The sequence below is a fragment of the Odocoileus virginianus genome, chromosome 27, assembly GCF_023699985.2.
Source record: "Odocoileus virginianus isolate 20LAN1187 ecotype Illinois chromosome 27, Ovbor_1.2, whole genome shotgun sequence".
Classification (NCBI taxonomy): domain Eukaryota; kingdom Metazoa; phylum Chordata; class Mammalia; order Artiodactyla; family Cervidae; genus Odocoileus; species Odocoileus virginianus.
Genome location: NC_069700.1, coordinates 16,187,678 through 16,211,395, shown reverse-complemented (window position 1 = coordinate 16,211,395; position 23,718 = coordinate 16,187,678). Strand labels below are relative to the sequence as shown.

The 23,718-nt window shown below is 42.1% G+C and overlaps 1 protein-coding gene across 6 annotated transcripts in view; it reads left to right on the top strand.

The window, feature by feature from the left end:
* The window catches only part of GPLD1 (glycosylphosphatidylinositol specific phospholipase D1), a 58,163-nt gene that overhangs the window by 21,153 nt on the left and 13,292 nt on the right, over positions 1–23,718 (top strand). For 4 of the 6 annotated variants that reach the window (XM_070456212.1, XM_070456211.1, XM_070456210.1 and 1 more), the window contains 8 exons: positions 4,301–4,408; positions 4,632–4,659; positions 4,768–4,907; positions 6,708–6,773; positions 8,542–8,665; positions 11,920–12,056; positions 17,465–17,651; positions 22,792–22,902. In XM_070456212.1, the coding sequence (XP_070312313.1) occupies positions 4,301–4,408; positions 4,632–4,659; positions 4,768–4,907; positions 6,708–6,773; positions 8,542–8,665; positions 11,920–12,056; positions 17,465–17,651; positions 22,792–22,902 (901 nt within the window). The remainder of the gene's footprint in view (positions 1–4,300; positions 4,409–4,631; positions 4,660–4,767; positions 4,908–6,707; positions 6,774–8,541; positions 8,666–11,919; positions 12,057–17,464; positions 17,652–22,791; positions 22,903–23,718) is intronic. The other 2 variants (XM_070456213.1, XM_070456217.1) reach the window with 1 other exon arrangement.

Below are 23,718 nucleotides of genomic sequence, written 5' to 3'. Positions count from 1 at the left end.
TACCTTGAAGAAATGTACCTTTCTTCAAAGGTATACACCTCACCTGATTTCATGAATCAGGTGAGGAGTATATCTTCCTTTGCTGTTTTCTGGGAGTTTGTGTAAGATTATAACTTTGATTTCTTGAATGTTTGGTAGAACTTGTCTATAAAGCCAGATGTTTTAAAAAGTAGTGACTTTTGGTTTTAGGACTGTACTGTTTTTCAGTTTATTCTTAAAGAGTTATTATTTTTCTAGGACTTTTCTATTTTGTCTGAGTGTTTAAACATTTTGGCTTAAGGGAGTTCATAATAATATCCTCATTTTTCCCTCCTCATTTTATTTGTACTTCTGTTTGTTTGGTATCTACAATGTTTTTTATTGTGCCTTCTCTCATATTTTTAAACAGTTAATCATGTCTAATATTTTTCAGTTTTATTATTGAAAAAAACTTTTGGCTTTATTGATCCTATCTTTTAATACTATATGTTCTTTTTCTCTTTCATTACTTTTTCTTATATTTATTTTTTTCCTTCTACTCTTTGGTTCCTGTGAAATTTGAGTTTTGATTTTAAGGTCTACCAAATGATTAATTTTTATCTATTAGCATTTATTATATATATACTAATTTTTCATCTGTACTTGAAAAGAATGTTAATTCTCCAATTTGTGGTTTAACATTTTGTATATATGTGTATTAGCTCAAGTTTTTTAAATGTACTGCTCAGATCAGAAGATTCATAAGTTTTAAATAATATAATCTTACTACTTTTATCTGGACAGTCTCACAATTACTGAGAAATTTATTTAAAAATCTCCTCCTATGATGATGAAATTTTTTGGTTTCTCCTTATAGTTAGGTCAAAGTTTGCTATACATGTGTTTGAACACATGTTAAGTACATTCACATTTTCAAATCTCATGTCTTTCTGGTGAATTGAGCTTTCTATCTGGTGGTTGTCTTTATATTTTACAATACTTACTGCCTTCAAGTCCGATTTATCAGATACTACTGTTGGATACACTGTTGTTTTTTCTTCACATGTTTTCTAAGCAGACGGAAGGTGACATAACTCTGTCCCTCAGCCTTAGTCTGAGTATGGAGAGCTGGAAGCAGGGAGGGATGCTTACAGAACAAAGAACTAGAGCTGGGGGCCTGGCAAGTTGCCCATTCCCATCCCTGGTCCAGCTGCCTCAGAGCTAAGGGAGACCCAGAACCAGCAGGTCACTCTCAAGGCAGATGAGGACAACTGGCCTTTGGATGCCCCGGGAAGAGTTGGCAGCGGCAGAGACCTGAGGTTCCCCGCCAACTCTCTGCACAGGGTGCTCTGCCCTGGATGAGATGCCCATTTCACATTGTACATCACCCGGGATCTGGTCTTCTTTCAGTTTTATTCAGTGGTGCGTGAAGGCTTGAAGGTCCTCAAGGCTTGCGTTACAGTTGCATTTCTCCAGGGAAGGCTTGTCTTACCTTCTGCAGGCTACCTCAAGGCACTATTAACTGGAACCACATTAAATGATATTCAACCCTGGAAGTTTTTCTGACCACACAGATAGCATGAATGCGAGACAAAATATTTGTAGGGTTGGGTAGTGGTTACCGCTTCTAGGGACGAGATAGCTTTCCCTCTCTCTCTCCATTTCTAAGATGAAGACAGAGGTTTCTTTGCTGTGCTTGTTAGTGTGTTGAATTTATTTCTGGCTAATACTCATGCAGAAGGTATAGCCTTTAATGAGGTGTTTCCTGTGAGAAATGGCCCACTTTGGCTGATTCCTATCCTTTAGCTCTTGTCTCCTGTATGCCATACAACTATCCAAAAAAAAAAAAAAAAAGCCTCCTAGGTTCCCAGGTTTAGCAGATGTCTTCAGAGCAAAAACTGGCTTTCCCACTCACTAACCTGTCAAAGTTTCCAGTTCCAACTTATTTTTGGCCATTGGAAAAATTTCACTTTCTTGCTAGCTTGGTGATTCATCTAAAAAAATATTTTTGTTAGGCTTTTTGCTAGACTTTTAAGCTATATTTAGGAGAAGACCATTCTGGTGTGCTTGTAAAGTGAAAAATGGACATCTCAATAGATTCCTTCTTATAGATACACTAAATTAGGTTTTGTTTGTATTTACATTTATATCTGGTATAATCTAAAGTTTCTTAAAGATAAATGATAACAGTATAAACCTAATTTTTAAAATGTGGCTTTTCCTCCAACTGAAATAACTAATATCTCTGAATCAAAAGCTTGACTTAGAATTCTTTTTTACTACCTACCACTGTGTATTCTGAAAGTAGGATGTTGGGATTAGGAGTTATTTTGGAGTGTTTTTAAAAAAATGATTCCTGAGAGTGATTCAACTCAAAAGAATAAAAATATCTTCTATTGCTCTTTGAACTCTGAATTTACAAAACTAAACATTCCTTTTATTTGTTGTTGTTGTTCAGTCTCTAAGTCCTGTCTGACTTTGTGACCCCATGGACTGCAGCGTGTTAGGCTCCCCTGACCTTCATTATCTCTTGGAGTTTGCTCAAATTCATGGCCATTGAGTTGGTAATACGATCTAAACATCTCATCTTCTTCAAGCCACCCCCCCCCAACCCCTCTTTTTGCCTGCAGTCTTTGCCAACATCAAGGTCTTTTCCAGTGAGTCACCCTTCAAATCATGTGGTCAAATATTGGAGCTTCAGCATCAGTCCTTTCAGTGAATATTCAGTGTTGATTTCTGTTAGGACTGACTGGCTTGATCTCCTTGCAGTCCAAGTGACTCTCAAGAGTCTTTTCCAACACCACGATTCAAAACATCGATTCTTTAACACTCAGCCTTCTTTGTGGTCCACCTCTCACATCTGTACATGCCTACTGGAAAAATCATAACTTTGACAATATACACCTTTGTCAGCAAAGTGATATATCTGCTTTTAATATGCTGTCTAGGTTTGTCACAGCTTTCCTTAAAGGAGGAAAGGAGCAAGCATCTTTTAATTTCATGGCTGCAGTCGCCATCTGCAGTGATTTTTGGAGCCCAGGAAAATAAAATCTGTTACTACTTCCAGTTTCCCCACTTCTGTTTGCCGTGAAGTGATGGGACCAGATGCCATGATCTTAGTTTTTTTGAATGCTGAGTTTTAAGCCGGCTTTTTCACTCTCCTCTTTCACCCTCATCAAGAGGCTCTTTAGTTCCTCTTGACTTTCTGCCATTAGAGTGGTATCATCTGCATATCTGAGGTTGTTGATATTTCTCCTGCTTCTCTTCTTTCCTTGCCTATTTGTAAAGCCTTCTCAGGCAACCACTTTGCCTTCTTGTGTTTCTTTTTCTTTGGGATGGTTTTGGTCACTGCCTCCTGTGAAGTGTTACAAACCTCCATCCATAGTTCTTCAGACACTCTGTCCACTAGATCTAATCCTTTGAGTCTATTCATCACCTCCACTGTATAATCATGAGGGATTTACTTTAAGTCATACCTGTATGGTCTAGTGGTTTTCCCTACATTCTTCAATTTAAGCGTAAATTTTGCAATAAGGAGCTCATGATTTGAGCCACAGTCAGCACCTAGTCTTATTTTTGCTGACTATATAGAGTTTCTCCATCTTCAGCTGCAAAGATAGAATCAATCTGATTTCAGTATTGACCATCTGGTGATGTCCATGTATAGAGTCTTCTCTTGTGTTGTTGGAAAAAGGTGTTTGCTATGATCAGTGTGTTCTCTTGATAAAATTCTGTTAGTCTTTATCCTGCTTAATTTTGTACTCCAAAGTCAAACTTGCCTGTTACTCCAGGTATCTCTTAACTTCTGTTTTTGCATTCCAGTCCCCGATGATGAAAAGGACATCTTTTTTTGGTGTTAGTTCTAAAAGGTCTTGTAGGTCTTCATAGAACTGTTCAGCTTCTTTGGCATTAGTGGTTGGAGCATAGACTTGGATTACTGTGATGTTGAATGATTTGCCTTGAAAATGAACTGAGGTCATTCTGTCATTTTTGAGATTGCACTCAAGTGCCACATTTCAGACTCTTTTGTTGACTATGAGAACTACTCACAGTTTCTTATATTTGTATAAATATTTGATTTGGGTACCAGTCATTTGTTCTGCAGCCTTGGGCAAATTATTGAACTTTTCTGTGCCTTAGTTTCCTGTATGTGAAGTAGGACTGTGATATTATCGACCACCCAGAGTTGTTGGTAGGATTAAATGAATAATGCATGTAAAGTCCTTCGCATGAATTCTGGCAACTATTATTCCTGGAATCACTGGTAGCTGCTGTGGCTGCTGCTGTTATTTTCAACTTCAGAATCAAAACAGCCCTTATTTCATTCTAATGCTTTTCTCAGGTATGTGCCTGTTGAAGATCTCCTGGGAATTTATCAAGAACTCTATGGCCGAGCGGTCATCACCAAAAAAGCCATTGTTGACTGTACATACCTTCAGTTTTTGGAAATGTAAGTGTAACTGGAGGAATATTTGCAAGTGATTTTATTGTGACTTCCTTAACACACTTTCCGATGCTTTGGCTGCCTGAGTGCGGGTATTGGATTTATGGATTTTGCTTGTTCAAATTCAGCTGCGTGATAGTGGATACCTGTTGCTGGAACTTTTTCTTCATTCGTTTCATATCTTCGTGTAAATCACAACTCACAGTCTAAATTATTGCTTATGTTGCAGGTATGCGGAGATGTTAGCTATTTCCAAGGTAAAGGAATTTATTCTTCAAAATCTGAATTGAAAGTATTATAAAGATACCATGAGAAGCACTTGATTCAGTTGTTTATTAGATTATTTTTCTTTCTCTTTGCCTTAGCTTTATCCCACTTATTCTGGAAAATCCCCATTTTTGGTGGAACAATTTCAAGAATACTTCCTAGGAGGGCTGGATGATATGGTGTTTTGGTCCACTAATATTTACCGTCTGACAAGTTACATGTTAAAGAACGGGACCAGGTGAATTGTTACTCTTTCTCCTATCAGTCACTCCCTGTATTGCTATTCCATCACCATCACAAAACCCAGGTTTTTCAGTTGATCAAATGAGGACAAAGTCTCAGGAAGTGCTGTCATGTCCTAATGAAGCAAAGAAAGAATGGAAGCTGTCACCTCAAAACTCCAACTCGCTCCCATCTGGTTGGGTTTGCTGATGTCTCTCCTGTCCTAGGGATGGAGAGGTAGATTTTGCCAAGTTCATGGCCTGGGAGAAATGGCCCAGGTGGGAAGGAATCCGCTTCCCCAGCTCTGCAACATCTGTTTCTTGTAGGAGACCCCATGCTGTGGGCTGGGGTGCCCACCTCCCCAAGCTCCAGCAGTGGATACGGGCATCTTCCTCTCCACACCAATTGAGCTCTCAGGGCTTCAGGGTTTCAAAGGGCACTTCACTTAAGCCTCATACTCCTAAAGAAAATCAGAAATGAAGACATTTGTAAGGCACGTCCTTCTGTTGGAATTTGACGTGCAGCCCCAATGGGAGAGCATCTCAACTTCTAGCTCCTTTTCTGTTCCGCCCCAGCACGCCCAGAGTGAATGTCAACCAGAGACTCAGATGCAGACCAGGGCAGACTGGTCTTGTCCCCAGTTCCAACTGCAACATTAGACATTTTGGCTCTAACAGGATCTGTTCATGGTCTGAGGGAGCCGAGGTTCTCTCATAACCGATTTCCAGCCGCACCACTCAGGATGGAGTCCCTCCCATGCTGCTGAACTGGGCAGGGTAGGGCTGGGTCTGGATAGGGATCACTGGAAGCAGATCTTCTGCAGGGCAAGGACAGCTTAAGCATCAGCCAGCAGGGGGAAAGAGGGTCTGTGGCAGCTCCTCTGTCCATGGGATTTTCCAGTCTTCCTCTCCCTCCGAATAGTCTTCATCCTAGAATAAACTCTTTCGTAATCACTACTCTCTTAGTGCTTCTGTTTGGTGTTAAGGAGGAAATTCACATCTTACATTCTATCAGAGCCTTTTTACTTGTAAACAGGGAGACTTAGTTACCTACTTAATTATTGAGTTTGTAAATTTTTGTTTTTAATTTTTATTGAAGCAAAGGTTAGATGTGCTGCAGCTATTTTTACATGTTTTTTTGGCTGTGCCCAGTGGCTTATGGCATCTTAGCTCCCCAACCAGGGATGGAACCTGGGCCCACGGCAGTGAAAGTGCAGTCCTAGCCACTGGAACACCAGGGAATTTTATTTTAAAAATTAAAGAAAAAAATTATTTGGCTGCACTGGTCTTAGTTGTGGCACTCAAGATCTTTGATTGTAGTTGCAGCGTGTGGGATCTAGTTCCCCAACCAGGGATTGAACCCAGGCCCCCTGCACAGGGAGTGTGAAGTCTTAGCCGGGAAATCCCCACCAGGCAATTTGAAATTTTAGCTTTGAAAGGAATGAGACTGAGAAATTATAACAGCAAACATCGATGGGCAGAAGGTGCCACAGTTGGGAGTGATTTTCTTTCCGTCTCTAGCTCTGAGATGGTTCCTGTCAGCAGGGAGAACTCAGCAGATGGAATTGGGAGGGAAGGGGGAAGCTGAGTCTGGGGGTGACCAGTGGTGGGGTGTGACCTGTTATCATGATACCACCTGCTTATCCACCCCCATCAAGTAGGACTCAGGCCCTTCGCCAGTCCTGTCTGGCTAAGTCATAAACACCTCTACACTAAGACTTCGGGGAGACGGTTTGAAATGTGACACTGATTCTCAGAAAAATTCATGCTTGAAAAGAAGGTAGAAAAACGCCTAACTCATTTGACTATTTCCCTAGTAACTGCGACCTCCCTGAGAACCCTCTGTTCATCACATGTGGCGGTCAACAAAACCACACCCAGGGGTAAGTGGATTCCCAAATGACTCACAGAAAAAGAACATCTCACACAGAGGGGTGCTCTGTAGACTCTGAAAGCATGGGCTTTGTAGACAGAGGTTCCAGCTCCAGGGCTGCCATTGTGTGATTTTGAAACAAGTTGCCTAATTATTTTTTGAGCTGCAGCTTCCTCTGGCAAACTGGAAAAAACACATATCCATACTCCCAGAGTTGTGGTGTGTGTGTGAGTGGATAGAAAGCAATTACCGCCTTAGTAAGGCTTCCGAGGTGATGCCAGTGGTAAAGAACCCGCCTGCCACTGCAGGAGATGCAGGAGACGTGGGTTTGAGCCCTGGATCAGGAAGATCCCTTGGAGAAGGAAATGGCAACCCACACCAGTATTCTTGCCTGGGAAATTCCCACGGACAGAGGAGGCTGACGGGCTACAATCCATGGGGTTACAAAAGAGTTGGACACGACTGAGTGAGTTGCTCACTAACTAGTAAATGATAGGTAATCATATTATTATCATTACCATTATTGCCATTACTCATAAACTGTGACCGTATTCTTCCCTGAAAAAGTAATTTTTAATGATACTGGGCGGGAGACGCCCCCTCAGTTTCTGAGGAAGAGAGCCGGAGGGTCTGATTTGTATTCTCTGAGGTGAATTTGTATTCTCTTTGTATTCTCTGCTGGAGTTGAGTACCAACCATTTATTCATGGATTTAATAACCGTATTAATCCTGTAAATATTATATTACTAATAAGATAGCACAAACTATATTATGTCCTCATCATTAGGTACCAGGAACTAGTTTAGGCGTTTAGAGACCTCATTGTGAACAAGACAGAAAGAGCTTCTGCTCTCAGAGGATGGATGGCCTGGCAGGTGGACAGATGGTCACTGAACGGGAACTTGTCAGTACCCTTGAGCGTTAGGAAGGGCAGGCACTGGGCGCTCATGATGTACCACAGTGTATCCTGACTCAGTCACAGGAGACTTCGTGTGAAGAGTTGATGCTTCAGCCAAAATATTTAAGGGTGAGCAAGTGTTAGATACTCAAAAGGAAAAACATTGCAATAAAAGAGAGAGTTCAGAGCTTCAAAAGAATTGAAAATGTGCAAAAAAAGTTCAGGTAAGTCCTCACTGTTTAAGTTATTCAAATTAGATAAGTTTTGTTTTAATATAACTCCTTGTCTTTAGGTTGGATTTAAGAACTCTAGATTGTTGGGGGTCCCTACACAGTCTGATGTCTTAGGCCCTCTTTGTTCATCTGTGGCCCATCTGTAAGCATTTCTGAAACCTACTTGGCTTTTTAGGCTTCTGATATGTAGACTTGTTAAAACATAGTATTTAAAAATGTATTTTTATTGTGTAATTCTCCCATGTCTTTAAAGCAAAATCAGTCCACTCACATACCAGTTTCCTGAACAACTGTGACCATGTCTTGGCCATTAATACGAAATGTTGGTTTAACTTCTGATTTTTTAAAGTAATCTGGAAAGAATCCAAACTCATACACTTAAAGAACTTTGAGGCTATAGGAAATATTTTTGTAAGGATTGGCTTTTTCAACCTTGGAAATGGGTTTATTAAAAGATGCTGTGGAATAGCCTATAGAAGTTTTCCTAAAATTTTGCTTTTTGTGTTGCTGTTCGTTCAGCTTGCAGATGTTAAAATTTTATGACCTTTTAACCTGGGGTTAATTTGATTACATCTTCAACTCAGTTATTCAGGGTGAGTTGCTGTTTCCTCAGTCTTAACTGTTTCATTCCTCTCTCTCTCTCTCAGCAGCTCAAAAGTACAGAAGAATGGTTTTCATAAAAATGTGACTGCAGCCCTAACTAAAAATATTGGAAAGCATATAAACTATACCAAAAGAGGAGTGTTCTTTAGTGTGGATTTCTGGACCATGGTAAGAATTTTCTGCTTTTAATTGAGAGGTACATTCTGCTTCCTGTGATATTGCGTTTTGTAGGATCACTGGCTGTTTAATCGTTCATTGAAAGTCACCTGGGCATGAGCCAGGCTCACAAGTATCCTTGGTCTTCAAGTCTGGTTTGTTCTGGAGACATCCTATGTTGAAGGCCTGAGCCTCAGTGGCCTTTGGAAAGCCCAGGGGAGCTCAGGTGGCCCTTGGGTCACTCCTGCTCTGCCCTTAGAGCAAAGTATGTCAGCAGTATTGTAGGCTCATAGTGCAAAGCCCCACACCAAGGGCAGACCACTGCCTATCAAGTTCCTCCATGAGATCATCGTAAGTGTCAGCCATTCTACTGGGGGGATACAAGAGATGAAAGGGGAATAGTCTCTGATGTTTAGAAAATTTTAGTCTAATGGGGTGATAAATACAAAACTAACCATTTCTGAGTAAGATGCAACTAATACCATGGTTGGTGGGAGGAGAGACACAGCCTCTTAGATTAAAAAAAAAAAAAAAATATGTAACTGCCATCAGAGAAGGTTTCATGCAGAAGCTGGAATCTGAGTTAGGCCTTGAATAGTAACCAACTGACAGTTTTTCATCATTGAGCATGTATTCCTGGTAATGGGTTAGGAAAGTTTCAGGATGTTTGGAAATTTGAGCAGTCTTATTTGCCTGGAACACAGGACAAGGAATCAGAGTACTTGCGAGAATCGGGAAGGGAAACTGGCATCAGATTGTACAGAAGGGTGTAAACGCTTTTGTGACCTGGGTGGGAGTCCCAGTACAGCCTGCTTCAGTGTGTGGCCCATGCAGTCATGTAGAAGGTCCCCTTCGTCATGCTTAGAAGGGCCCCCTACTTGGTTTATTTATTCATTTTAAAGTTTTTTAATATTTGTTTATTTGGCTGCACTAGATCTTAGTTGCTGCATGTGGGATCTAGTTCCCTGATCAGGGATTGAACTGATGCCCCATGCATTGGGATCATGGAGTCTTAGCTACTGGACTACCAGGGAAGTCCAACCCCATATTTGCTTTAATGTTCTGCTGTTATTGCCTTAAAATTCTTACCTTTTTTAAATTTGAATCTTATTTTATATTGAAGTGTAGTTGATTTACAATGTTGTGTTACTTTCAGGTATATAGCTAAGTGATTTAATTATACATATACATATATAGCCCTTCTTTTTCAAATTCTTTTCCTGTGTAGACTATTACAGAATATTGAGTTCCCTGTATGATGTAGTAGGTCCTTGTTGATTATCTATTTTATATGTAGTAGTGGGTATGGGTTGTTTCCAAACTCTTAATTTTCCCTTCCCACACTGTTTCCCCTCTGGTAACCCTAAATTTGTTTTCAAAGTCTGTTAGTCTGTTTCCGTTTTGTAAATAAGTTCCCTGTATCATTTTTTGAAGATTCCATTTATGATATCATATGATATTTGTTTTTCTCTGTCTGATTTACTTCACCTTGTATGATAATCTCTAGGTCCATCCATCTGGCTGCAAATGACATTATATCATTCTTTTTTTATGGCTGAGTGTGTAAATATATATACACACACACACACACCACATCTTCTTTATTCATTCTTCTGTCGATGAACATTTAGGTTACTTCCATATCTTGGCTACTGTTAATCGTGCTGCAATGAACATTGGTGTGCATGTGTCTTTCTGAATTAATGGTTTTCTCTGGATATTTGCCCAGGAGTGGAGTTACTGAATCATATAATAAATCTATTTTTAGTTTTCTGAGGAGACTCCATACTCTTCTCCAGGGTGATTGTATCAGTTTTCATTCTCACCAGCAGTGGAGGAGGGTCAAATTCTTAATAACTTTTGAACAAGCAGCTCTGCATTTTCATTTTGCAATGAGTTCTGCAAATGATGTACCGAGATTTAGACCAGGGAACTCTGTCCAAACACACATCATGCATGCTGCAGTTATTTGTATCTGTCTCCTTCACAAAAGGAAAAGTTGTGTAAGAGGAGGACTTTACATTTCCAAGGCCTGGCATGATGCCTGGCGTGGCGATTTCTGAATGAATGAGGAAGCCAGAACTGGGCTTCAGGTGAGCAATCCGGGGGCGACCTGCCGGAGAGGTTGGACTGGAAAAACAGAAGGCTGAGTCCCTTCCTGCAGGGCCCTGCTAAGCTGTGCTTCTCTGGAGCCTGGAGGTCCAGGGCTGCCCCACGGCTCTGAGCTGAACCTGCTCTGGGGCAGCCGACATTTCTCGTTTGGTCTCGTGTCACCTGGGGTGGATTTCGAGTGATCCCTGAACTTGAATGTATCTAGTGCCCAACCAGTTTGCTTGGGGCTGCTCTGGTCTGTGTTTGTGTGTCTGCAGCAACCACACTAACAACAATTCAGCATCCTAAGCTGGGGGGGGCTTGCTGTCCCCCCAATTTCTCTTGAACACAGCTTTCAGCCCTCCACACATGACCCCTCATGCCTTCCCAGCTTCTTGGGACTCGAAGCAAATCCAGCAGCCTCTCAATCTGAATATGGTTGGGAGGGTTTCTGGCATCGTGGTGGTGTTCCAGTTCATTTGTTTGCGGGGAGAAAAGGAGGATATATACACACAAATATATTTATAGTTCTAGATTTGAGCGGACTTACCTTCTAAAAACTTTTTATTTTTTAACAATTATTTTGTTCAGTTACATTCTGCACATTAATAGACTATCCTGACGTGGTTGGTTCAGGTTAATGTCAACTGACTCTTTCTTCTCTTGATGGTCCTGACCTTTAGACTCTAACTCCCATCCCTGAGCATGTATTGTGGGTGTGATTTCACTCTCCTAATTTCCAGTCGTAAGTCTCCTTACTTGTTGATGGGAGTCAATAAGTTATTTTTCATCACTTGTGAAAACCTGTTTCTTGGGACTTCCCTGGTGGTCCAGTGGCTGGGACTCTGCGCTCCCAGTGCAGGGGGCCTGGGTCTGATCCTTAATCAGGGCGCTGGATCCCACACACCACAACTAAGAGTTCAGATGATGCAACTAAAAGACCCACGTGCTGCAATGAAGATTGAAGATCCTGTGTGCCCCACCTGGGACCCAGTGCAGCCACGTAAATAAATATTTACTTTATTTATTATTTATGATTTATTTAGCCAAGTAAACAGATATTAAAAAAAAAAAAAACCTCAAACATATTTCTTAAAGTCTAATGCCTTTGACTTGAAGCAGTAGCTTTGTTGACTATGCTGTGTCTTTTTCTGTCTGTAATCATTTAATTTCAGGATTCCTTATCCTTCATGTACAAGTCTTTGGAGAAGAGCATACGTGAGATGTTTATTGGCAGCTCTCAGCCACTGACACATGTTTCTAGCCCCTCGGCATCTTACTACTTGTCATTTCCCTACACAAGGCTTGGTTGGTAAGTATGAGTGTATCTAATTCCTGAACATTTTCATCAGTGAGTATTAATTTCAAGCGGTCATTCACAAATGTTTAACATGGTGCCTGTTAGCACTTCATTTTCCAATCAATTCATCAACTAAAACATGAATTTATTGCTTAATTTATGGTAAAGATAAAACTATCTCCTTAAGATTGGTCAAAAATATGTTTTTTTGTTAAGCCTTGATTTTTTTAAAAAAATTATTTGTTTTTCAATTGAGGATAATTGCTTTACAGAATTTTGTTGTTTTCTGTCAAACCTCCACATGAATCAGCCTTAGGTATACATATGCCCCCTCCTTCTTACTCCCTCCCATCTCCTCCCCATCCCACCCCCTAGGCTGATACAGAGACCCTGTTTTGAGTTCCCTGAGCCATACAGCGAATTCCCATTGGCTGTCTATTTTATATATGGTAACGTAATTTCCATGTTACTCTCTCCATACATCTGACCCTCTCCTCCCCTCTCCCCGAGTCCATAAGTCTGTTCTCCATGTCTGTTTCTCCATTGCTGCCCTGAAAATAAATTCTTTGGCACCATCTTTCTAGAGTCTGTATATATGTTTCAGTATACAATATTTATCTTTCTCTTTCTGATTTACTTTACTCTGTATAATAGGCTCATTCTATCTAATGTATAATAGGTTCATCCACTTCATTAGAACTGACTCAAATGCTTTCCTTTTTATGGCTGAGTAATATTCCATTGTGCATATGTACCACTTCTTTATCCATTCATCTGTCTATGGACATCTAGGTTGCTTCCATGTTCTAGCAATTAAATAGTTCTGCAATGAACTTTGGGGTACATGTGTCTTTTTTCAGTTTTGGTTTCCTCAGGGTATATGCCTAGGAGTGGGATTACTGGGTCATATGGTGCTTTGATTCCTAGTTTTTATTTATTTTTTTTAATTTTTTGGACTTTTTAAGAACACATAACACAGAAAAAAATGTTTATTTGGTAAGTACAAAAGGGACACAAAATTGTATATACAGTAGAAAAGCAATTATATAAACACCCCCAAAACATCCTTGCACAGAAATGTCTAGAGGAACATTTAACACCCACCCAGAGGTTTTGGACTTCTAGAATTGTAAGAGAATAGGCTTGTGTTATTTTCAGCCATTAAATTTGTGGCAATTTGTTATAGCTTTCATAGAAAACTAATACAGGCTCAAATTCTGTTTCAGTTGGATCACATCCTGATTTTTTTTTTTTTGATCACATCCTGATTAGTAAATTCCATTTGAGTCATTGTATATCAAGAAGGATGAGAGTCTATTGGAGTGACTCAATTATGAGAAACTCCAAACCATATAAGAGGAATGTTGGAAATAACTATTTCTTCTTAGGAAGTAACAAGAACTTTGAGATTTCAAATATTTTGAGAGTTATCATGTTGAAAGGGAATTAAGTGGACTTGAATGTTCCTAAATAATGAGACTAGTGTCACAACTTGTAGTTTCACATTTATTTGCATAATTATTTCTTTACTGTGTTTCTCCTCCACTGTTCTTAAATTTTCATGATGGCAGAGACTAGATTTGGTCACCACTTTATCCCTGGTGCCTTATAGCAATAGGAGCCACTCAAATAATGAGAACTGAACAAGATTTTTTTTTAAATCCTCAACTGTGGAAGTTAGTGTACAAGATAGTTTGTTTTAACAAAGAGACTTAATTTCTTTCTGGTTCAGCCTTGAAAGGTTTTACTTTTCTAAGAATTTGTCCATTTCTTCCAGGTTGTCCATTTTATTGGCATATAGTTGCTCGTAGCCGTCTCTTACGATCTTTCGTATTTCTGCATTGTCTGTTGTAACTTCTCCTTTTTAGCTTCTAATTTTATTGAGTTTTGAGTCTTCTCCCTTTTTTTTGATAAGTCTGATGGTTTATCATTTTGTTTATCTTCTCCAAGAATCAACTTTTAGTTTTAATGATATTTGCTATCGTTTTCTTCATTTCTTTTTCATTTATTTCTGCTCTGATCTTTATGATTTCTTTCCTCCTACTAACTTTGGGGTTTTTGGTTCTTCTTTCTCTGTTACAAAGAAACTCAAATAACAGCGATTTACCTAAGAGAGAAAATTTTTTCCCTCTTCTGAAATAATCAAAGGGGAGTTGAGCATTCCTGGACTGGAAAGCACCCAGGTTTCTTCCACCTTACTGTTCCACTATACCCAATGTCATTTTTGGCCATGTGGTTGATATTGGCTCACCTCCCCATCAGCTTTCTAGCCTGTGGGAAGGATATGGTGGCAGGCAAAAAGGTGGCACAAGAATCCATTCACATATCATTGTCCAAACTTACATATTCACACTCAACTGCAAGGAAAGATAGAGAATATGTTGATAAGGTTCATTGAGATGTGTCCATTTAAAAGGTGGGGAAAGCTATTACTTAGACTGAATATTGAGGGTCAGTAGCAGTCTTTTCTCCATCTGAGAAGCATTAAATTAAAATGAAAGAGAATTTTCTTCTTTAATTCTATTTTATTCATTTTACCTAAGTGTTTTCTTTCTTTCCTTTTCAAACAGTTCCTAGGCAGGTAGTATTTAGGTGATTCATAAGCTAATTTTATTTTTTTAAGGTTATCAAACTTTTTTTTTCCCATTTATTTTTATTAGTTGGAGGTATTCCTAGTTTTTAAAGGAATATACCATCTTCCATAGTGGCTGTATCAATTTACATTCCCACCAACAGTGTAAGAGGGTTCCCTTTTCTCCACACCCTCTCCAGCATTTATTGTGTGTAGACTTTTTGATGATTACCATTCTGACCAAAAAATATGTTTAACTATAAGGAACTTTGACTTTATTAAATAACCACAGCAATAAACTATTACTTTATAGAATATTTTTAAAACTTCAATATGTTTTGAAGATAGATAATTACACATTTTTTGGCATCTAATGACATTAGAAGGATAAAAGTGGGTGGCTATTATACTGACAGGACTATTATAACTTCATAAGGCAAAAGCCTGGGACACCACAATAATAAAGAGAATTTTAGGGATTCCTCTGATTTTTAAAGAACAACGGTTACCAAACTCAACTCAGGCTTCCATCATCTGCTGCACAGGAAAGTCAGTGTACTGACGAAGGAAAGCACAGCGTTTATTGCAGGGCACCAAGCAAGGGAGATGGGGATAAGCCTCAGGTCCACTCCAGTTTGGTCTTTGAATTAGAGTGTTTTAAAGGGGGAGACCAAGGAAGCTGGGACCAACATCCTGTAACATTTCTTAATCATAATTTCAGGGGTTAGGAAGTTTCTGGTCTGCAATTCTCTGGCCAGGTGGTCCATGGTTTGGGGATCTGCTAGCTTATCCTGCCCTGGAAACAAGCTGTGTTTGTACATTAATGATGACATATACAACATCAATTACAGTACATTAACAGTGTTATGGACAATAGTAGTTTTAGTCATCTTACTCTGGTTGATTAGTGTTCAGTTAGCACAGGATTTGGAGAAGGCAATGGCAACCCACTGCAGTACTCTTGTCTGGACAATCCCATGGACGGAGGAGCCTGGTGGGCTGCAGTCCATGGGGTCGCGAAGAGTCGGACACGACTGAGCGACTTCACTTTCACTTTTCACTTTCATGCACTGGAGAAGGACATGGCAACCCACTCCAGTGTTCTTGCCTGGAGAATCCCGGGGACGGGGGAGCCTGGTGGGCTGCCGTCTGTGGGGTCACACAGAGTCGGACACGACTGAAGCGACTTAGCAGCAGCAGCAGCAGCACAGGATTGAGGTCAGAGGGCACAAGAAAGGGAATAAACGTTTGAATAGAGAGATTAATGATAAACTTGATAAGGGAGCTTTGTTTTAGGGGGACTCTGTTTCATAGCCAAACAGCCCAAGGATGTAAAAGTGACTATTTTTTTTGGAGGTTTTTATAAAGTGTCTTTTAAAAAATCACACTTTTAAAATACAAATAACATTGCAATTTCCTTGGAACAATAAACCAGCAGCCCTTCCTCTTCAGGTTGCTAATGTATTCAGCGCCAGCACAAGGAATGGGGGGTGAGTGCTGTCTTTACTGGCCATTCATTTGTGAATTTGTGAATAATGAATGGCTCTTCTTGGCCGCCTTCCTGAAAATCCAAATGAGGGCCTTCTGCTGGGCTCCTTGCCACATGAAGAGGGGTGCAGCACAGAGCTCCTTCTCGGGGGCCATTACTGGCCAGGGTCCAACCTTAGGAATACAGACCAGCAGTGTCTCCATGGTGTGTGTCTGACCCCATCCACCAGGCGTCACACCCGTTAGAAACTGCTCTTCTCTTTTTCCTCTGTTCTGCTGTTTCTTCTTCTATTTAAAAAAAGTTATTTTTGGCTGCACTAGGTCTTCATAGACTTTCTCTAGTTGCGGCCAGCGGGGGCTGCTCTTTGTTGTGGTCTGTGGGCTTCTCGTTACGGCGGCTTATCTTGTTGCAGAGCTGGGGCTCTAGGCACGGGAGCTTTAGTAGTTGCAACATGCAGGCTTAGTAGTTGTGGCGCACTGGCTTAGCTGCCCTGAGGCATATGGAATCTTCTGGGACCAGGGATCGAACTCATGTCCGCTGCATTGGCAGGTGGATTCCTAAACACTGAACCACCAGAGCAGTCCCTGCTGGTTATTCTTTATGTGGCCATCAGAGCCCAAATAAATAAATGACTTGGTCATTCCAGCCCCAACCGAGACATTTGAACCATTGACTCAGTTTGTCCATTTCTATAACCAGCAGGTCATAGACTCTTATTTAGAAATATCCACTAAGTCTCTTTAATTTTTTCCAATATAGGGTCCTCTATGGAGAAGGAAATGGCAACCCACTCCAATGTTCTTGCCTGAAGAATCCCAGGAGCGAGGGAGCCTGGTGGGCTGCCGTCTATGGGGTCTCACAGAGTCGGACACGACTGAAGCGACTTAGCAGCAGCAGCATGTAGCTATGGTAGCAATAAAATGGTCTACTTACCACAAGTTGGTCTTTGATCAGGTGACAATCTGAGATGAATTGAGCCAATTGTGAAGCGATCGGTGCCGTTGGCTCAAGGGGAATTTCCTCTGTTCTCAGGTGGAGCCGGAATTGTGCTTTGTCTGCTCCGGGTTTTGCATGTAGAACAAGAAGCTTTGTGAGGCCGCTTTTTGTGTGTTCAGGTGCTATGGTCCAGAAATGCTCAGAGGCCTTGATTTTTCCAATTTCATCTTTGTTTCTTTTCCCCTGGAGAACAAGACTGAATCCCACAAACAGTATAACCTCAGAGGTGAATATAACCTCTGAATATTTTCGGATGGAAAAACCAATGAGAGGAAGTTACATTCTAGAATCTAGAAAGGAACAGGAGAGTTCTGCCCAGAGCTCTCAGTAGACACTGCAGTGGGTTCCCTCCTCTTCTTACAGGGCGATGATTTCGGCCGATCTCAACCAGGATGGATACGGTGACCTGGTGGTGGGCGCCCCTGGCTACAGCCACCCAGGCCGCACTCACGTGGGCCGTGTGTACCTCATCTATGGCAATGACCTGGGCCTGCCCCCCGTCGACCTGGACCTGGACAAGGAGGCCCACGGCATCCTGGAGGGTTTCCAGGTGAGGCCGCATCTCACGTTTTCCCTTTCGCAGTTGATAAGCCACTGCCTGCCTTTCCCGGCACACTCTCCAGGATAAGTGTCCAATGGTGAGAACGATGATAGTAACAGCCAGCCAGGGGCCTGCATTTGTGCAGTGACTTTTATTTTGAAAAGTGTGTTCACTTCATTGATCTCATTGTGTCTCTATCTTTTAGTGGTTTGTCTGACACCTTCTGGAACACCCATACTATCGAGTGCCTTTGAATAACCAATCAGGATGTGATGTCTTGATAATATGATAATACAAGACCTTTTTGTTTTGTTTTGTTGGGGTGTTTTTTAAAATATAAATTTTTTTTTATCTTGTAAGAATTTTATTAAAAAAATTTTTTTTTCATTTATTTTTATTAGTTGGAGGCTAATTACTTTATAGTATTGTAGTGGTTTTTGTCATACATTGACATGAATCAGCCATGGATTTACATGTATTCCCCATCCCGATTCCCCCTCCCCTCTCCCACCTCCCTCTCCACCCATTTCCTCTGGGTCTTCCCAGTGCACCAGGCCCGAGCACTTGTCTCATGCATCCAGCTTGGGCTGGTGATCTGTTTCACCCTTGATAATATACATGTTTCGATGCTTATTTTTGGCTGTGCTGGAGCTTCATTGCTGTGGGTGGGCTTTCTCTAATTGCAGTGAGCGGAGTCTACTCTCTAATTGAGGTGTGTGGACTTCTCATTGTGGGGCTTCCCAGGTAACTCAGTGGTAAAGAATCTGCCTGCTACTGCAGGAGACGTGGGTTCGATCCCTGGGTTGGGAAGAGCCCCTGAAGGAGAAAATGGCAACCTACTCCAGTATTCTTGCCTGGAAAATGTCATAGACAAGTCTGATGGACTACAGTCTATGCAGTTGCAAAGAGTCAGACACATGCATGCATCTCTTGTTGGAGAGCATGGGCTCTAGGGGGTGCGAGCTTCAGTAGTTGTAGCACTCAGGCTTAGCCACTTCACAGCATGTGGAATCTTCTTGGAGCAGAAATCAAACCCGGGTCTCCTGTATTGGCAGGTGGATTCTTAACCACTGGCCCACCAGGGAAGTCCTCTTGGAAGACCATTAGATGCACAGAAAAGTTGTAAAGACAGTTCAGAGAGTTTCCATGTACCTTGACCCAGTTTCCCCTGTGTTAACATCTTACGTAATTATGGCATTCTTGGCAAAATTAAGAGACCAACACTGGTAAATTACTGTTAACTAAACTCCAGACTTTGGTCGGATTTTATTTCTTTAAGTGGTTATTTATTACCAGAAAAATCCCACAGTGACTGTACAGATGTTCCATGTGAAGGCAGCACTAGAGTTCCTCTCGGGAGCACTAGAGACCTGGAGGGTTTTCCTCCTGGACGTCGTTGGTGTTCATCCTTACGTGAGAGATAAGTAAGAAGGGGTGGATTGAGCCCTGTTACTCACCACGGATGAGTCTGGGGGCTTTGGTGGCATCACAAACTCCAAGTATCAAGCCTTAGGGGAGTTGGGGGGCCAGACTTTTACTTGTCCCAGACACCCCCTTAAACCTTTCATTGTGGAGTTAATGCTGTGAAAAAATAGGATGGTGCTGCTGAACACACTTTAAATAATGAAAAGGCCAGTGGTTTATAATCTAGTTTAAGCTCTGATAGGTCTTCCCTGGTGGCTCACATGCTAAAGAGTCTGCCTGCAGTGTAGGAGACCCAGGTTCAATCCCTGAGTCGAGAAGATTCCCCTGGAGAAAGAAACAGCAACCCACTCCAGTATTCGTGCCTGGAAAAGCCCATGGATGGAAGAGCCTGGCAGGCTACAGTCCACGGGGTTGCAAAGAGTTGGACAGGACTGAGCAACTTCACTTTCAAGCTCTGATGGAAGGAGCCCCTGAGTCCAAGAGGTGTTAACTAAGTTGATGGCAGAGTACGTGATCACACAGCCCCAGAGGGACAGGGATAGTATTTTCTGGGCCCTTCTGACACCAAATGAGAAAGTTCCAGAATAAATTAACCCATTCCTGTTACTTCTTTCTTCTTCACCAAGCCATTCCCCTGTCGGACTGTGGTGTAAAGTATAATCCTTTGGGCTCCTTTAGACAAGGAGTAAGAGAGGCAGCTGCTTCCTGTGAATGGGAAACTCCATCCAAGATCCTTGGGGTGAGGAAGGAGGTAACTCCATGCCTTTGTCTCCCAGTGTCCTTAAGTAATGGGGAAGATGCCGCACTATGGCGTGCACTAGAGATGGGAATCTTGTAGCCATCATTCTTGGTCTGCAGTTAACCTTTCTGGTCCTTATCTATAAGATGGAAGATGAGGATAGATATCTCAGAGTCAGTTCAGTTGCTCAGTCATATCCGATTCTTTGCGACCCAGTGGACTACAGCACACCAGGCCTCCCTGTCCATCACCAACTCCTGGAGCTTGCTCCAACTCCTGTCCATTGAGTTGGTAATGCCATCCAACCAGTCTCATCCTCTATTGTCCCCTTCTCCTCCTGCCTTCAATCTTTCTCAGCATCAGGGCCTTCCCCAGTTAGTCTGTTCTTTGCATCAGGTGGCCAAACTATTGCAGTTTTAATTTCAGCATCAGTCATTCCAATGAATATTCAGGGTTGATTTCCTTTAGGATTGACTGGTTTGATCTCCTTGCAGTCCCAGGGACTCTCAAGTGTCTTCTCCAACACCACAGTTCAAAAGCATCAGTTCTTTGGTGCTCAGCTTTCTTTATGGTCCAACTCTCACATCCATACATGACTACTGGAAAAACCATAGCTTTGACTAAACAGAACTTTGTCAGCAAAGTAATGTCTCTGCTTTTTAATAAACTGTCTAGGTTGGTCATAGCTTTCTTCCGAGGAGCAAGAGTCTTTTAATTTCATGGCTGCAGTCACCATCTGCAATAGTTTTGGAGCCCAAGAAAATAAAGTCTGTCATTGTTTCCATTTTTTTTCCCCATCTATTTGCCAGGAAGTGATGGGACCAGATGCCATGATCTTTGTTTTTTGAATGTTGAGTTCTAAGCCAACTTTTTCTGTCTCCTGTTTTACTTTCATCAAGAGGCTCTTTAGTTCTTTGCTTTCTGCCATAAGGGTGGTGTCATCTGCATATCTGAAGTTATTGATATGTCTCCTGGCAATCTTGATTCCAACTTGTGCTTCATCCAGCCCAGGATTTCACATGATGTACTCTGCATATAAGTTAAATAATCAGGGTGACAATATACAGCCTTGACGTACTCCTTTCCCAATTTGGAACCAGTCCATTGTTCCATGTCCAATTCTAACTGTTGCTTTTTGACCTGCATACAGATTTCTCAGGAGGCAGGTAAGGTGGTCTGGTATTCCCATCTTTTTAAGAATTTTCCACAGTTTTTTGTGATCCACACAGTTAAAGGCTTTGGCATAGTCAATAAAGCAGAAGTAAATGTTTTTCTGGAACTGTCTTGCTTTTTCTATGATGCAGTGGATGTTGGCAATTTGATCTCTGGTTCCTCTGCCTTTGCTAAACCCAGCTTGAACATCTGGAAGTTTACGGTTCATGTACTATTGAAGCCTTATTTGGAGAATTGGAGCATTACTTTGCTAGTGTGTGAGATGAGTGCAATTGTGTGGTAGTTTGAACATTCTTTGGCATTGCCTTTCTTTGGGATTGGAATGAAAACTGACCTTTTCCAGTCCTGGGGCCACTGCTGAGTTTTCCAAATTTGCTGGCATATTGAGTGCAGCACTTTAATAGCATCATCTTTTAGGACTTGAAATAGCTCAGCTGGAATTCCATTAAGTATCTGCCTATTTTAGAATGCTATGCTTTTTCTTGGAATGAGTTACCCTGCAGGAGGGCTTGCTAGTAGAGCTGGTGTTGAGGAAATTAACCCGTTTTCAGTTGGCAGGGGCCCCTACTTATGGGTCCCCAGCCTGCCCCAGCTTGCTTGTATCTCCAGGCAATCCTTTCTCGTTTATCGAGTACCCACCCCGCCTCCCCCCACCCGGTAGAAAGGGACTGTGTTCTCAGATGCCATTGCACACAGGTATAGAGAGATTAACCAACAAATAAGAGATGTGGGTTCTGGGGTGTGTGTGTGATGTAGCAAGCATCATTTGTGCAAGACTCTTCATTGTTAGATAAGTTGTGAAAGGATAAGGAGAACCTCATGAGTTTCCTTTAGGTCTAGGCTGATTCCAGACAGCAGGAGATGGAAGATCTAGAAAACCCACCTTGGAAGAAAATGGTCCCTGAATGGGCTGAGTTTTCCATCTGTAAAGCATAAAATTAGGGGCTACTAATTCACGTAAAATGCTTGAACAGTGTCTACAGCAGAATCAGTAGACCCTTTGGTAATGATGCATATGCTTTAAAGCTGTGCTGTTCAGTATGGGAGCTACTAAGTGTTTTGGCTTCTGAACATTTGAATGTGGCCAGTGAAACTGAAAAATTGACTTAAGTAATTTCAATGTCACATTTATCTAGTGACTACTGCACTGGTCAGTACAGCTCTAGAACATCTTGAGTATTTGACAGACATTAGCTTCTGTTAAGTGATTATTATCTTGGGTACTTTCCAATAAGAGTCTAGTCCTTAACAAGGATACACAAGACCATTTTCTGAAAACCTAGAACTTTTAAGGACCTACATTCTTTTTTTTTAAATTTTAATTGGAGGCTAATTACTTTACAATATTATGGTGGTTTTGCCATACATTCACATGAATCAGCCATGGGTGTACATGTGTTCCCCATCATCCCTCACGGTCATCCCAGTGCACCAGCCCTGAGCACCCTGTCTGATGCATTGAACCTGGACTGGTGATCTATTTCACATGTTAATATACACATTTCAATGCTATTCTCTCAAATCATGCCACCCTTGCCTTCTCCCACAGAGTCCAACAGTCTGTTCTTTACATCTGTGTCTCTTTTGGACCTGAATTCTTCTCTCCAGTACCTTATCTTCCCCCTTGAGGCAGACAGACATGCCAGAAACATCCTTAGGGTGAGCTAGCCATCTGGAGGGTCATGGATGTGTTACGAGTGGGCTGCAGTCTTGTTCCTCAGTCCTGGGTGCTCAATGGGGTCCCCCACGAGTCAGGTGTGCTCTTCGGAGGGTCGTGGCTCAGCCCAGGGGGAGTAACTGGTGTGTCTTCAGCCCTCAGGTCGGTTTGGCTCGGCTGTGGCTGTGCTGGACTTTAACGTGGACGGCATGCCTGACCTGGCGGTGGGAGCCCCCTCGGTGGGCTCCGAGAAGCTCACATACACAGTAAGGAGGCTGGTGGGGAGAGGGGATAGTGGGGACGGAGGCTGGAGCCCATGGAACCTCTAGAGAGAAGCAGGTGGAAGGGGTGCCAGGCAGTGTTTGTGGGGAGATGATCCCAGCCCTCCATTCAGGTCCTTGTGACCTCAGGCTACCTGGCAGATCCTGTTCCTGCCTCCCTGGCCTCAGTTTGGGTTCTCGGGTGGGATTTCCCAATTCCGCCAGGTCCTGAATTCCCCTTCCTTCCTTCCCTCCCCCAGGGATGCTGAGAGATGGTCAGGAGGGGCAGAAATTCCAGCTAATCCACAGCTTCCTGTCATGGGGCAGGGACGTGAGTCCCTGGATCCTTCCTCGTGGGCACAGAACCCAGCACCTTCCCCCTCTCCCTCCCCGAGAGCAGAGATCCTGGGTCCTGGCCCACAGGGCTCTCCTCCTCCCAGTCCACACCATAGCCGAGCATCGTGAGTGACTGCAGAGTCCAAGGCCCTTCATCACCCTGTCCCACCAGGTTCACCTCTTCCCCTCCCTCCTCACTCGTGAGTCGTGGGAACAATTTTTCATGCAGACCATCAGGCACTTTCATGTTAGGACCCATGCTCATCCAGTTCCTTCTACCCGAAAAACCCCTTTTCCATTTGTTTTTTCCCTGTAGGGGGTAACACATCACTTCTTGGAGGAAGTGTGACCTAAACCCTGGTTCAGGCGACACTGTTGTCCTGTGCTCACTGCCTGTTTGTAGCTCCTCACACTGCGGTGTCACAGTTGCCCCTTGGCCAGCTTTTGGGAGGGTTGAGGTTGGTCTTATCCATCACTGTGTACTCA